Raw genomic sequence first — 14,453 nt, forward strand, 5'->3', positions numbered from 1 at the left:
AGCCTTAGGGAGATCAGTTTCTTTTTCTCTCTTGCCCAAAGGAGGGATGAGTGATTTCTTACGTCCTGTAATCGTCAGGCCCTGAAAATCCCACCTCTTCCGCCCACCCTTCAAGTTTGATACTTTATTTTATTTATTGATTTATACATCACATTTATATGGCTGCCCATCTCACACAAAACGACTCTGGGTGGCATCCAACAATTAAAATAAAACAAGTGAATAAAAACAGGCATTGCAAAAAGATAAAAAGTTATTATTAGAATAAAAACATCACACATTTAAAAAAAATAGATTTTAAAATATACAAAAATATACTTGCAGTTACATCAGTGGGATGCAGTCTTTTTTTGATGGGGCCTGACTCCTCCAGGACTCTTAGAATACCTGGGCTGCCTACCTGTCCTCTTCTTAGCAAGTTCCCCAGTGCAGCCTTTCCAGCATGGCCATGGAATTCATACAGATGTGATGGAATGTATCTGCGAAGAGGAGGGTGATGTAGTGGACAGCAGCAAGGCTATCAGGAAGGAGGGGGTGCATTCCAGGAGGGGAAAGGAGATAAGAGACAACACAGTCCACAGGGGAGCATGGGAAGCGAAAGAAGTTCAGGATAGCCACTCTGTCAGAACCTGCATCAATCAGCCAATAAAGGAGCATTTATCTGAACCAGGCCTGGTTTCACAAGAATTCTTCTGAATTGGGGTTTGGACTTTGTGGACTTGACACACTCCCTAGAATCCCCCAGGGTATATCCACTAGTTGCAGTAGTATAGATTTAGTCTGGCAAGATTCTGTCTTTGAGGTATAAGCAAATAAAGGAACTGAACTCAACTGGACTGTTTCACCGTTGTTCCTGAGCTGGGCCTGGCATCAGCTGATCTCCCACGCTTTCTGGAACAGGTGGCTCCACAGCTACTTGTTGCGAACGCTTGGTTCCCTCTTGCGCTCAACTATTGGCTAGGAATGAGGGAAATTGTCCTATCCACTCCCTTCTCCCTCCTCTTTTCTCCTTTTTTTAAAAAAAATAATACCATAGTTATTATTTTTATATTTTCCTAGTTCCCATGAGATGGTTAATAGTGAGATATTAATACTGGCCTTGGATAATTATTCTTTGTATTTCTTCTTTTGTTAGAGGGTTGGCTTCAACATTGGTAAAGAGATTTTTCCAACCTCTTACTATTTCCTTTTCCAGTTTTCTTCCTTTTCCCAGTTCTGATGTAACAGTTGGCTAATTTGAAGTAATTTGCAGCACCATTAAAACCTGTCCCTTCCAACAAGTCTTTGGGGTCTGATGGATGGAATCAGTCCCTCCTGCTGGAAAATGTTATTTGGAAAAGTGCTATTCTCGGTGCTGCTTATTATTATATGGTTGGTCGCACAGTCAGCCAGATGTTTAGACTGGATTTGGCATTTTTATCCACCTATCGAGTCCTTCCCAAGGACCTGGGATAGGCAGATGTTGTTATTTGATGGTTTAAAGGTATCGTCACAGGATGTAAGCTGTTCCAGGTAAAGCTGCCTTTTGCAACTGACTGATGGTGATTTTGTCAATGCCGATGGTGTTCAAGTGGTGCTCCAGATGTTTTGGGATTGTACCCAAGGCACTTATAACTATTGGTACTATCTTTGCTTTCTTTTGCCACAGTTGTTCTATTTCTATTTGCAGGTCTTTGTATTTTGTGATTTTCTCCAGTTCTTTCTCTTCTCTTCTGCTGTCTCTAGGCATTGCAATGTCCGCTGTCCAGACTTTTTGGTCTTTCCTATTAACAATGGTTAAGCCTGGGGTGTTGTGTGGCAGGGGCTTGTCTGTTTGAATTCTAAAGTCCCAGAGCACTTCAGCTTCTTCATTTTCTATTACTTTGTCTGTTTTGTGGTCCCCCCAGTTCTTGTTTGCAACCAACAAATGGTATTTCTTGCTATTATTGTTTTTGTTGTTGTATTCTATTTTAATTTTTATTGCTAATAATGTCACTCAGAATCATTTGTGATGGGAGTCACAATAAGCCATGTGAAGTAAAGAAATACATTTGAAATTAGAATGAATTGGAACACAGACCCCAGCTCCTCATCTTGGGGAGCGGGTGAGGAAGCAAGAATTAAAACTATGAAATGCCTGGAACTTTTTAAAGGCACCGTCTGCATAGGGCTCCTTTGCAGCCATGAATTTATTTCCGAGAAGAAGCTGCTGATGTCTTTGAATCAGTTCGTCACATCAATCACATCCTACCTTCACAAGGTCTCCAGTGATCTCAGAGGAATTAGAGGGAAAAAAAAAACACGACACTCTTGACTGTGTTTAGGCAGCAATTTAATTCTCAGTTTTCTTTAATAATAACAATTTCCTAAAGTCTGAGCTGATTATTAATTGCCGGTATTTATTGGGATAAGAATCTTTTATTTCCTATGTAATCCAATTAGAGCAAAGTCTATTACTGTAAGCTTCTGCCAAGGAAGTGATTGCTAATCAAGGTTTCTAGGTCATCTTTTGTTGCTTCCCTAAGGTACTCACTGTGTTTCGGTTTTACCTTTCCAAATGTGTACACTGCTTTTTTTTCCCTTTCTCCATTTCCTTTAACCAGCCCTCAGTTTTGTTAGAAGTAACATGAAAATGATTCCAGAGAATCAAGGTTCATCGCATTTCCTTCTCAAGTTGCTGGCAGAAGGGAAGCTCAAAATAAATATTTAAACTTCCATTGTAGAAAGACTATATTTGCAGGTTTCTACTCTGTCATCAAAGGAGCAATTGCCGTAAGGAGCACATTTAAAGGAGCATGTTTGTATTAGCAGTATAAGGAATTATTGTTCATCTTCTTATAATAGTCCTTGCTTAACGACCACACTTGGGGCCAGAACTTAGGTCACTAAGCAGTGCGGTTTTTAAGCAAATCATCATGTGACTGGTTCTGATTTTTATGACCTTTTTTGCGGCAGTTGTTAAGTGAATCACAGGGTTCCCCATTGATTTTGCTTGCCGGAAACTGGCTGGGAAGGTCACAGATCACGTGTCAGTGGGACACTGCAACCGTTGTAAGTGCAAGCTGGTTGCCAAGCACCCAGATTGCAATCATGTGACTGCAGGGGTGCTGTGACGGTTGTAACTTTGGGCACCAGTTGTAAGTCACCTTTTTTTAGCACTGTTGTAAGTTCAAACGATCACTAAACGATCGGTTGTTAAGTCAGGACTACCTATATTTATTCGATTTGTGTGGCCACCCATCTCATCTAAGTGACTCTGGGTGGCTCACAACAGGTAAAAACAATCCAATAGGAATTAATTAAAAACAAATATGCAAACATATAAAAACTATCCATAATCAGTTTGGAGCTCTGTATGGTAAAGAATTGCATTTTGCCCTTTCAAGCGCTTTCTTTCTGAAAAATTGAAGGGCATGTTTTGATGGGGGATAATGGATGATTCTGAATTACATGATGGTAGGTAATTCAGCAGTTCTGGCCTAATCAGACCAACGAGAACAAAGGATGTTTGGCCAATAAACAAATCTAAGTTTACTAGTAACATTCCTATAAGTATGAATCAGGTTAATGTATACTAACTGGATTGTTCCAATATACTAACGTATTGTGCCCATGCTAAAAGAAATGCATTGACTGCTTCTATGTTGTCATTGTCAGTTCTGAAATAAGTACTTTAATAAATCTTGTTAGAAATACAGGTAGAAATATAGATTTTCTTTCTCTGCTTGTAGCAATATACCCAGTGTTGGGAGCCTGGCAGATCAAGACTACCTTCAGATGAACACTCCACAGATGAGCACTCCCGTAACGCTAAATAGCACTGCTCCTGCCAGCAACAGTGGTGCAGGTGTATTGCCTTCCCCAGCCACCCCTCGCTTCTCTGTCCCAACCCCCCGCACACCCAGGACTCCACGGACTCCGAGAGGTGGGGGCACAGCCAGCGGGCAAGGATCTGTGAAATACGATAGCACAGACCAAGGGTCGCCAGCTTCCACGCCCTCGACCACCCGGCCCCTCAATTCTGTGGAGCCGGCCACCGTGCTCCCAATCCTGGAAGCCCACAGCTTGTATGTCATGCTCATTCTCTCCGACTCTGTGCTGAATATTTTTAAAGATAGCAATTTTGACAGCTGCTGCATTTGCGCTTGCAACATGAATATCAAGGGTGCGGATGTTGGGCTGTATATTCCAGATTCATCTAAAGAGGACCAATATCGATGCACTTGTGGATTCAGTGCAATTATGAATCGCAAACTAGGGTACAACTCGGGCCTGTTCATTGAGGATGAGTTAGATATTTTTGGCAGGACTTCAGACATTGGCCAAGTTGCCGAAAGGAGGTTGATGATGAGTCAGACCACCTTAATTCCTCAGCTAGGAGAAGGCTCCAAAAGGGTTCAGGAGCCCCCAGTGAGTCTTCTCCTTCTCCTTCAAAATCAGCACACCCAACCTTTCACCTCACTAAGCTGCTTGGACTACATGTCTGTCACAAGCAGGCCAACGCTCTCTTACACAAACTGGAGTTACGACAGGGTTCAGGCTGAAAGCCACGACTCCTGGAACGAGTGCTTTAATGCTCTGGAGCAAGGTCGACAGTATGTGGATAACCCTACAGGTGGGAAAGTGGATGAAGCTCTTGTCCGAAGTGCTACAGTTCACTCTTGGCCTCACAGCAATGGTAAGATGGATTATTTGTTTCTTTTCCTTCTGCAAAATGTTTTGAGGTGTCTAGGATTCAAATAAGGATTAGCTCGTTTAAACAAGCATGTTGATGGTGTGATCTGAGTCTGTTAAAATGTGCAAAAAGGGACTATAACAACGCATCTCTCCTTCTTCACACTTATCCTTCCTCATAAACTTGCTTTGGGAACCCTTCAAGGTTCTGATGTGGCTTTCAAAGTTCTTCTAGACTTGCTGGTCTCAGTCCTGTTGCATGTATAAACATGACATGCCTTTGTCTTAAAAATTCATATTATTGGGTTGGATACGTTTTCCTGGGGATGCTGTATAGAGAACCATCTTAAAGCTAACTTGGGTTACAGCTCAGATTTGGACGTTACAGCAACTTCTGCAGTTGTAGCTGTACGCCACATGAATTTACCACCAGGCGTTTGTTGCATTAACATATTATGTTTTAAATGCTCGTCTAAATAGTATCTTGTATATACTATGAATGAATGAAATCATAAATAAATAAAATATATATGAAAAATTCTAGGCTTCTTGAAAAGCAGAACTGAGACTGTTAAAGTATAATATAAATGCGTAGAGAGAGTGAAAGAGAAAAAAACACATACAAAAATGGTCTGCTGGGACATCTACCAATTTTCAAGCAGTCCATTAAAAAAGTTTAATAACTACCTCTCTGGGAAATTGTATGTCTAATAGAATACCTTGTGTACACTTAGATTTAGAAAAAGTAGTCATAGATTTTGAAAGGGCTATTTAGGCCATTGTATTTAACCCCCTGCTCAATTCAGGAATCCAGACTAAATCAAAACATTATTGAAATCAGATCACAGGTTGGCGTGCTGAGCAACCCAAAAAGAATAGGAACCAGGCTATTAGGGTGCAGAAATAGAGCAGGGTTTTCTTGGAATATTGAATCTTTAGGATCTATAAAGTATCTTGGCTGTTCTGAAACCAATACTGTACTAGTATATATAATATATATATATTCATAGTTCATGACATGGTTGTTTTGTGTGTGTGTGTGTGTTTTTTCCCTCAGTCCTAGACATCAGCATGCTTTCCTCCCAAGACGTCGTACGCATGCTTCTCTCTCTGCAGCCTTTCCTACAGGATGCCATTCAAAAGAAGCGGACTGGCAGAACCTGGGAGAACATCCAGCATGTTCAAGGACCCCTCACCTGGCAGCAGTTCCATAAAATGGCAGGACGGGGAACCTATGGTATAGTTGGTTAAAGAAAAGGAGTTTATCACTGTGACCAAGTTTCCCTTGCCCAGTTTAAGAGGGTAGATGCGGGTCTGGAGAGGATTTGGTTGCGAACTGCAGTTACAGGTGGAGTCTGCTGATTGATTGACTGATTTTTCACATTTGTCACTGCCCATCTCACTGGAAGCGACTCTGGGCGATCTACAGTAAAAGAATAAATATTAATTAAATACAGTATAACAATATTCCTACAAATAATGAATATCTTCCAAGATATTGATGGTGAACACTTTATGCCAATGATGATCATACAATCACATTTCATGACCCCTTTACTTGAAGTGGGGTTTGGCTTCCTGGCAATCTGGTGGCAAGGAAGCACTGCATTTTCTAGCCACCAGATTGTCATGGCCTGAATGCTTAGAATTCAGCAATTCCATGTTGACCCAAAAAAGCAACAGAATTTTTTTCTGAACATATTTGGCTGGGATCAAGAATTCAAGTTCTTGAATTCAAGTTCATTGGGCTAGGAGAAGCATCAAATTTAATTATGATTCAGTTAGATGAATAAAGTACAGTTAGTATGATTGCTCCCCATGGATGTATAATTTCCTCTTTCTTTTATGTTAAAAATTAGCATTTGGCAGCAACCTTGGGAGGGGCTCTGGAGACTGGACCTGAGTTTGTATAGGGGCCATGCCACAGGCAGCCCTGGGCCCTCAGTCTGTGCATTGATACTTTGAGTTGGAGATCCATTGACAGGGAAGAAGTCTGAATTCTCACCAAATCAAATTCTTTATTTACGTTCAAAGATCAGCAGTAGACACAACCAACAGTTAAAAGGGAATAGGAAGGATTGTCAAGTTAATGCTTGGTGTTAGCTGTTGCCTCGCTTTAACTGCTGCAGGAGCAAATTTGGCTACTATGTAGGTGGTTTCATGGTTTGAGTCTGAGAGTAAAAGGTGGGTGTAAAAATAACCTGTTCTCCCAAGTGATTCTAATGAACTTCTGACCATAATTTGTATGGAGCACAGAATGACTGGAATGGCTTGAAGACTTAAATCCTGGTGTCCCTCATGCTAGGGCTCCCAGCTCCCATAAGTCTCTGCCATCATGGCCAGGTATAACTCATAGGAATTGTAGTCTGAAGCATCTGGAGGGTTGGCATTGGCCTATTCCTTCCTTTGGAGACAATCAACCTTCATGTTTTCACAGCAGTTCACATCCGAAGTTGTAAATGTCCCTTTCACGTTTTAGGTTCCGAAGAGTCACCTGAGCCTCTTCCAATACCCACTTTGTTGGTTGGCTATGATAAGGACTTCCTGACAATCTCTCCATTCTCCCTGCCATTCTGGGAGAGGCTGCTCTTAGATCCCTATGGGGGTCATCGGGATGTTGCCTATATTGTGGTGTGTCCAGAAAATGAGGCCTTGCTTGACGGAGCCAAAACTTTCTTCAGGGACTTAAGCGCCGTATATGAGGTAAGTGATCATTTCCTTAAGAGTTTTTCAGATACAGAAAATTAGAGAGCTTTTCCTCTCTTATAAAACACAGGGATAATTTATAAGTATTACATGTATTTTATTTAGAAGCATTTTCTTGATACTTTATAAGAAAAGATCTAGCAAACAGCTGCTTTGTTGTTTCCATTTGTGTCCAGTGTAATATGGAATTTCAGCCTTATAGTGAAATACTGTTCAGGTAATCCTTGGGTTACAACTATTTGTTCAGCGACTGCTCAAAGTTACAATGGTGCTGAAAGAATGGTACTTATGACAGGTCCTCGTAGTTCTGGCCATTGCAGTGTCCTCATGGTCACGTGATCATGATCTAAGTACTCGGTGCTCAGCTCGCAATTATGATGTCACAGCAAGCTGTGGCCACTTGATCATGATATCCAACATTCCGTGATGGCTTCCCGTGGGCAAAGTCAATGGGGAAGCCAGCAGGAAGTTGGAAGTTGGAGTCACGTGAGGTCCTTGCTTAATGACCTGTGCATTCCTTGTTTAACAATGATAACAGGGACTGCCAGAATTGCTGTTGCTAAGTGACGTGATTGTAAAGCATGACATCATGCTTTACGACTGTCACTTAGTGATGGCAATTCGAGTCCCAATTGCCGTCATAACCCGAGGACTACCTGTAAAGCTAATCCAGGATGGGAGGAGTAAAGGAATACGTTCTTTAAAACAGCACGCTCTCATATAAGAAATATGAGTGAACATTTAGATTTGAGAGTGGGAACCAAAATGTTATTAACTTGTAAACTGTGGCATTCCACTTGAGCAAATTTTCAGTACGTATAGCTCCATGTGGATTTTATTATTTATGCCAATTTGATTACTTTTCTTTCCATCCTCAGAGATGTCTGTCTTTTTCCCCTGTCCAAGGCAATCTTTTAGCTGCCATTGGAATGCAGTAATGCTTTAAGCACTACCCCAGATGGGTAGCACAGGTTTGGCTGATCTTCCTGCCATTGCAAAAGATTTGCATGGGGAGGGAAAACCTTGCTGTTACATGCTTGCTCATTTAGTGTGGCGCTGAGTGTGCATTTCACATGCCCTGTCCCACTGAATCTTACTGTACTGGCACTTAAACCTCACTGAAATAACAGGAAATTTAAGTCCCACTTCTTTGTTTCTGCAGGTAAGCGACACATTGTCCTTAATTGAAACAGAGTGAAATATTATGTTTTTATTTTGGCTGTGGGATGCAGAGATGGTAACTGCTCTGTAGTATGTAACTCACACCTCTGAAATCGTTGTTTTCTCATTGTGCTGTTAGATGTGTCGGCTTGGTCAACATAAACCAATCTGTAAAGTGTTGCATGATGGGATCATGCGAGTGGGAAAGACGGTGGCCCAGAAGCTGGCAGATGAGCTTGTGAGCGACTGGTTTAACCCACCCTGGGGCAATGAAGATTGTGACAATCATTCCAGGCTCAAACTTTATGCGCAAGTTTGTCGTCACCACCTAGGTAAGAAGGGGAAGCAGTAGGATCCCTTCATTCATTTGTTCATTATGTTTAAAATGGCTGAATAAGTAAAAAACGTAAAGGTTATGGTGATGCCAGGTGTCCTGTAATCTCTGCAATAGCTCTCCCATCTTCTGTCTTGTGGACCTCAATCCATACAGCCTATGGATTATTCCCTTCCACCAGAACATGTTTGTGGATTCAGGAATCCATGTGGCCTTCCTCTAATATGGCATTGTAACAGCTCCCACTCGCTCATCCCTAAAACCTGGCTTATCAACAGTCCTCTGTTTAAGAATTAAGAGGAGAAGGAGAAGAAGAAGAAGAAGAAGAAGAAGAAGAAAGGGAGGAAGATGGTCTCTAAAACAAAACAGAAATCTGGAGAAAGTTGTGTGCTGAGAGAAAGGAGCCTGCCAGGGTGTAGGCTAAACTATCTTCACTTTCTTCTTGCTTGGAGAAGGTTTGCAAAGTAGCAATATTTCTTTGTTTGCTGATTAATAAATGGAAGTGGACACTTGGTTGTTTGTGTAATCCCAGAGCAAACCACAGGTTGGACATTTTATGTGCTGAGTCTGTCTTGTTCCACAGTTTGAACTAGTAGTGACATGTCAAATCCATCCTTCCCTTTGCTTCTTTTCCTCCCACTCTGCAAAAGTAGTTGATAAATATTTGCAACCAAAATTTCTCTGCACTCTTGCTATTTTGAAAACATAGACTATCTAGTGTATTTTGGCTTTGGTGTGGGACTTCTGTACATCACTTTGAAGTCTTTGCTTCTGTTTGTCCTTTCAGCACCTTACTTAGCTACTTTGCAACTTGATAGCAGCCTGCTGATGCCACCGAAACACCAAACTGCACCTCCACCATCATCAAACTTGGAGCAAACCATATCTGGGAATGCAGGATCAGTTTCCTCCAACTCAGCCTGTCTTGGATCTGCAGCTCCCCCAGCTGGCACTTCTTTCACCTCCACAACTAATGGGACCACTGGTCTCCCGGTGGGCACCAGTACAGCCCCGGGGACCACAGTGCCCCAGCTGTCAGCCTCCTCCTCTGCATCCAGTATTAGCCAGACAAGCACTACCTCCTCTTCAGGGTTCAGTGGAGGCCTACCTCAAGGTCAAAACCCAGCTTCTGGGGCAGTTCCCACAGAGAGACCCCAGGGAAGCACAGTCCCAGGAGGAGATGCAGAGGCGGGGCAAATCTCATCACAGCAACCACAGGAAGGGCAGGAAAAGTAAGTCCACCTTTCTCAGTTTGGGTGCTCTCTTAGGTTGTATCCCAACCTCCTTCTACTTAACCACCTTCATAAGTATTGGGACTTCTTTGCTTGAATTGCTGGCTCGGGAATTCTGGGAGTTGTGCTCCTGACCTTCTAGAGGATGCCTTGATAAGTTAGTCTGAGTATCGGAGAACATACCTCTTGCTTGTTTCAATGTCTTCTCATTGGTAGTTCCATATGGGAGGTTTGCAAAGGTACATCATGCCCATATAATCCTGAGGAAGGGAACAACACTGATGTACTGCTTTTTTGTTTCTTCTAACAGGCTTTACATAGGAACTTCAGTACTCTGAATCATACTTTGCTTCCCAGGAGAACATCCCAGTTTTCAGTATCTTGCCTCTTCTCAACATTATCCCAATTAGAGAAATGATGGGCAGGTTTTTCCTCTCTGCACTGAGGATTAGGGTTAAATTAGATGTGCATTGTAATCCTGGCCACGGAATTGATGGAATTGTGATTTTATGGGCTTTGTCTGTAGACATAACATCCATTGTTATAGAGGCTACATACCATTCTGGTAGATTCCATATATCCCTTCCTGAAATGCTCCTGAGCTCCAGGACCTGGATATCTCCTCAAGCTAATGCAGTATATATAGTCATCTAAAGCGTAATGGTCCATGAGATTAGCTCCCGGTAGAGGGTTTGAACCCCATAGAAATAGAGCGGGCCGCATATGTCTGATGAGTTCCAATAAGGAAGAAATCAGCCATGTACTGCCTCCTGCTGGTCTTGTAATTGTTGTAGCAAAAGTTGGTTACTGGCACTGGTCACTGACTGTAATAAAGTTTGTTCTGTTCAAGCTTGATTACTGGATAATTCTATAACGCAGAGACCCAAACTTATTAATTTCAGCAAGTGTGCTTCATTTTTGTGCTGGGTAATAGCCTGTGCCCTATTTCAATCCATTCTTAGGTTTGGCCAAGATAATCCTTAATACTAAGTTAATACTTTCTTAATTATTTTTTTAAAACTGCAGGTCAGTTGTCTTCAGGCCACCTCTCCCTTTGCTGTTGTCAACCTATCCACTTGAAGTATGCAGTATTGGGTCCAAAATGGTTTAAATATGCTTTGGATCTGGCACAGAGACTCTCACTGTACTTCTCAACAGTTGCTTAAAGGAGACATACTTTTTCCCAGACTCGTATGGTAAACTGTGAAGGCTCAGAGAAGTAGCCATTTGAGTTATGGATAAAGCAGCAGGGAGATGATCTGTGGTCCTCCATAACACCTCCATAACTCACATACATATTTCCCGAACCTGTTTGGGTGCTATGCAGGCCCAGAAAAAAATGTCTCTCTTTTAAGGAGCCACCAGGAGGTTTACCTAGAGTGCCCACCCTGGATCTTCAGGACCTTTTTGGATTCCAGTTTTGTGCACCTGTACTCTCAAGCACATGGGTTGTAACTGAATAGGAAAAATGTGATAAATTTTCTTTTTGTAGTTCTGCAGAGAGGGAGAGGATAGGAATTCCCACAGAACCTGAGTCTGCGGACAGCCATGCCTACCCACCGGCTGTTGTCATCTATATGGTGGATCCCTTCACCTACACTGCAGAAGAGGAATCTTCTTCTGCCAGTTTCTGGCTTTTGAGCTTGATGCGCTGTTACACAGAAATGTTGGACAACCTCCCTGAAAACATGAGGAGTTCTTTCATTCTTCAGGTAAGTTTTGCTCGAAAGAGGCAGATGTCTTTTACATTGGCTGGAAGAAGAATGTGTGCCACTGCTGAAGATCAGCGTTAGTCTTACATGTTGAGTCAAGGAACTGGTCATTTTGAGTCAGGGTCAAGGAACAGTTTTGCTGGTTCTTCTGTGTCTTACAATCATGTACTGATAGCTTGATTTTCAAGCTGATGGCATACTGCTCATAGAAATCAAGAGGGTAATACAACAAGCTTGCCACAGTAATTCATGCCCTCCTCCCTACCAGCCTGGACTACCCCAGTGCTCTCTATGTGGAGCTGCTTCTAAAGACCTTACTTGGTACCGAAGCAAAGGGCCCATTCATTAACCAGAACATTGCAGTGAGAACCAATTACACTGTGCTTCTAACCCTACACTGGTTCCCAGGTGCAATTAAAGTGCTGGTTTTGACCTGTAAAGCCCAAACAGATGGATACTCAGATGCCTGCAGGACTGCCTTCTCTGATCCCAATCAACACAGCCATCCTTGGAGAAGCTGCAGATTGTACCCCACTTCCATGATGTTTTAAAATGTTGTTTGGATCTTCTTCTTTTTTTTTCCTGCCATGGATGTCATCATGTTATTTACAATGGATGTTTCTATCTGTAGAAAATTGCTGGGAGGCCTGTGTTTTCAGTGGTACATAAGCTGAATGAATGGAGTAAATGGATAAGATGCATTAAATGTAGCACATTTTCTTCTTCGAGATTCATCCTGAAAACACAACTTGCACAAGTTATTTTTTAAACAATGCATCCCTTACACATCTTTATTGAGCCTTGGGAACAAAAATCACATTTATGTAATATGGGACAAGAAATATGCCATGCTTCTCATATAATTATGTTGCATAATAATCACGCATCACTATTCAAATGAGGATGTTTTGCTACTTCTATTTCCTTTGTGAATGTGGCTGCGTATGATGAGATTAATACCTTTCTACTTTCTCTGTGACTAGACAAGGAGAAAAGGGTCTCTGAAAAAGATGGTCAATTTAAATACATGATTGTTTTTTTATATCCAAGAAGTTTTAAGCTGCTGGTTGCAGTCAGTTTAAGGTTTATCCTTTGTGAAGTGAAGAAAAGAGACTTTGAAGCAGAATTCTCAAAAGCAATTGCGAAAGTAAATTCAAGTCTGGAATATAATACTTTAGATAATAGGTATGCACCTGCAATATAATACTTCAGAAAATGGTCAGAGCTTCTCCATATTGGAAGCTGATAAAAATATTCCATATTGAAAATGAATATTACAGAAGATATCTGTGCTAAGATTTTCTCTTTGGCATCTATTTCATCTATATGGAAACATTTATATTATTTTGGATTTCTGCAGAAAGGAGGGTTTTATTGCACTGAATTCCTATTTACAATTTGAAGTGAAACAATCCAGATACACATTTCCTATCACATCTGTTGTTTATGAGAACCAGACTTAACTGTCACTTCTCTGAAAGGGACTTGCATTTTGGAGGCTGTCATGAAGACAGCAGAGTTGGAAAAGCATCAGGCACACTAATGAAAATTGCTTCTGAATGACTAATAGCACTCTTTTCTTGATAGCAGATTATCTCTGGATCATTGTAATGATTGCATCTCAAACAAGTTTGAGTGAGTTTTCCCTAGATTGCTGCAAAATGTGTGCTGTATTGTAGAAGAACAGTTTAAGAGCTGCGATACACGCCAAATAACTATCTATAGCATTTCCTTTCCCAAGGTGATCTTAGTTATTCTTACTGCCCTGAGTAGTTTCTTCATCTGGTGTCTGGCCTTTTTACCTTTCTACGTTTCTGCAATAACGTATGCTATATTCCATTTGTTGATCTTTAAGGGGTCATAAATGCTCTGTATTATGGCTGCAACTGAGTGATATAGCAAGGCCTCTATATTTTGGACAAACATACCTAGCTTATTTTTCTAATCCTGGCTTGGCTGTTTCTCTAGATTGTGCCTTGCCAATACATGCTGCAGACCCTGAAGGACGAGCAGATCTTTTATATTCAGCACTTGAAATCTCTGGCATTTTCAGTCTACTGCCAGTGCAGGCGACCGCTACCCACACAGATTCACATTAAGTCTCTGACTGGTTTTGGACCAGCTGCCAGCATTGAGATGACACTCAAGAACTCAGAGGTGAGTGATGTCACCCAGCAAAGCCTCTATGTTCCCCTCCTTCTAAAGAAGGAGTAGCAGAGCTCTCTGTAGAACAGCATTCTAATGGCAATCTGGATGGTCCCCAGCCTGTTAGGCTTTCGTAAGGCTCTGAAGACCTGTTTCCCCAGGCTTTTGGGCCAGAAGGCTAGGTGAGCTCTGCTGGTGATGTGGTTTGGATGATTTGGGGTTTACTGTGTCAACCCTGAGCATCATGGGTTAGATGCTGTTGTTGTTTTAACCCTTATACACTGCCTAGAGCCACTATTGTGAAATGGGTGGTTGTATAAATCGAATGAATGAATGAATGAATGAATGAATGAATGAATGAATGAATGAACGAACGAACCAGCCAACCAACCAACCAACCAACCAACCAACCAACCAACCAACCAACCAGGTATGAAATCACAATCTTGGACTCAATTTACCACAAAGCCGAAGACATAGCAAGTGACCTGTATAGCAGTAACCGGAGAC

General features: G+C 41.7%; 1 protein-coding gene across 3 annotated transcripts in view; it reads left to right on the top strand.

Annotated features, from left to right (window-relative positions):
- MED13L (mediator complex subunit 13L) overlaps nt 1-14,453 on the top strand; it is a 150,487-nt gene that overhangs the window by 120,077 nt on the left and 15,957 nt on the right. For all 3 annotated transcript variants that reach the window (XM_088136647.1, XM_088136646.1, XM_088136648.1), the window contains exons 17-23: nt 3,711-4,657; nt 5,711-5,890; nt 7,133-7,356; nt 8,660-8,852; nt 9,642-10,086; nt 11,579-11,798; nt 13,767-13,955. In XM_088136647.1, the coding sequence (XP_087992773.1) occupies nt 3,711-4,657; nt 5,711-5,890; nt 7,133-7,356; nt 8,660-8,852; nt 9,642-10,086; nt 11,579-11,798; nt 13,767-13,955 (2,398 nt within the window). The remainder of the gene's footprint in view (nt 1-3,710; nt 4,658-5,710; nt 5,891-7,132; nt 7,357-8,659; nt 8,853-9,641; nt 10,087-11,578; nt 11,799-13,766; nt 13,956-14,453) is intronic.

The sequence above is a fragment of the Python bivittatus genome, unplaced genomic scaffold (genome assembly GCF_059951505.1).
Source record: "Python bivittatus isolate LINGU-HERP-01145 unplaced genomic scaffold, Pbiv_v1 ctg000110_np1212, whole genome shotgun sequence".
NCBI lineage: Eukaryota > Metazoa > Chordata > Lepidosauria > Squamata > Pythonidae > Python > Python bivittatus.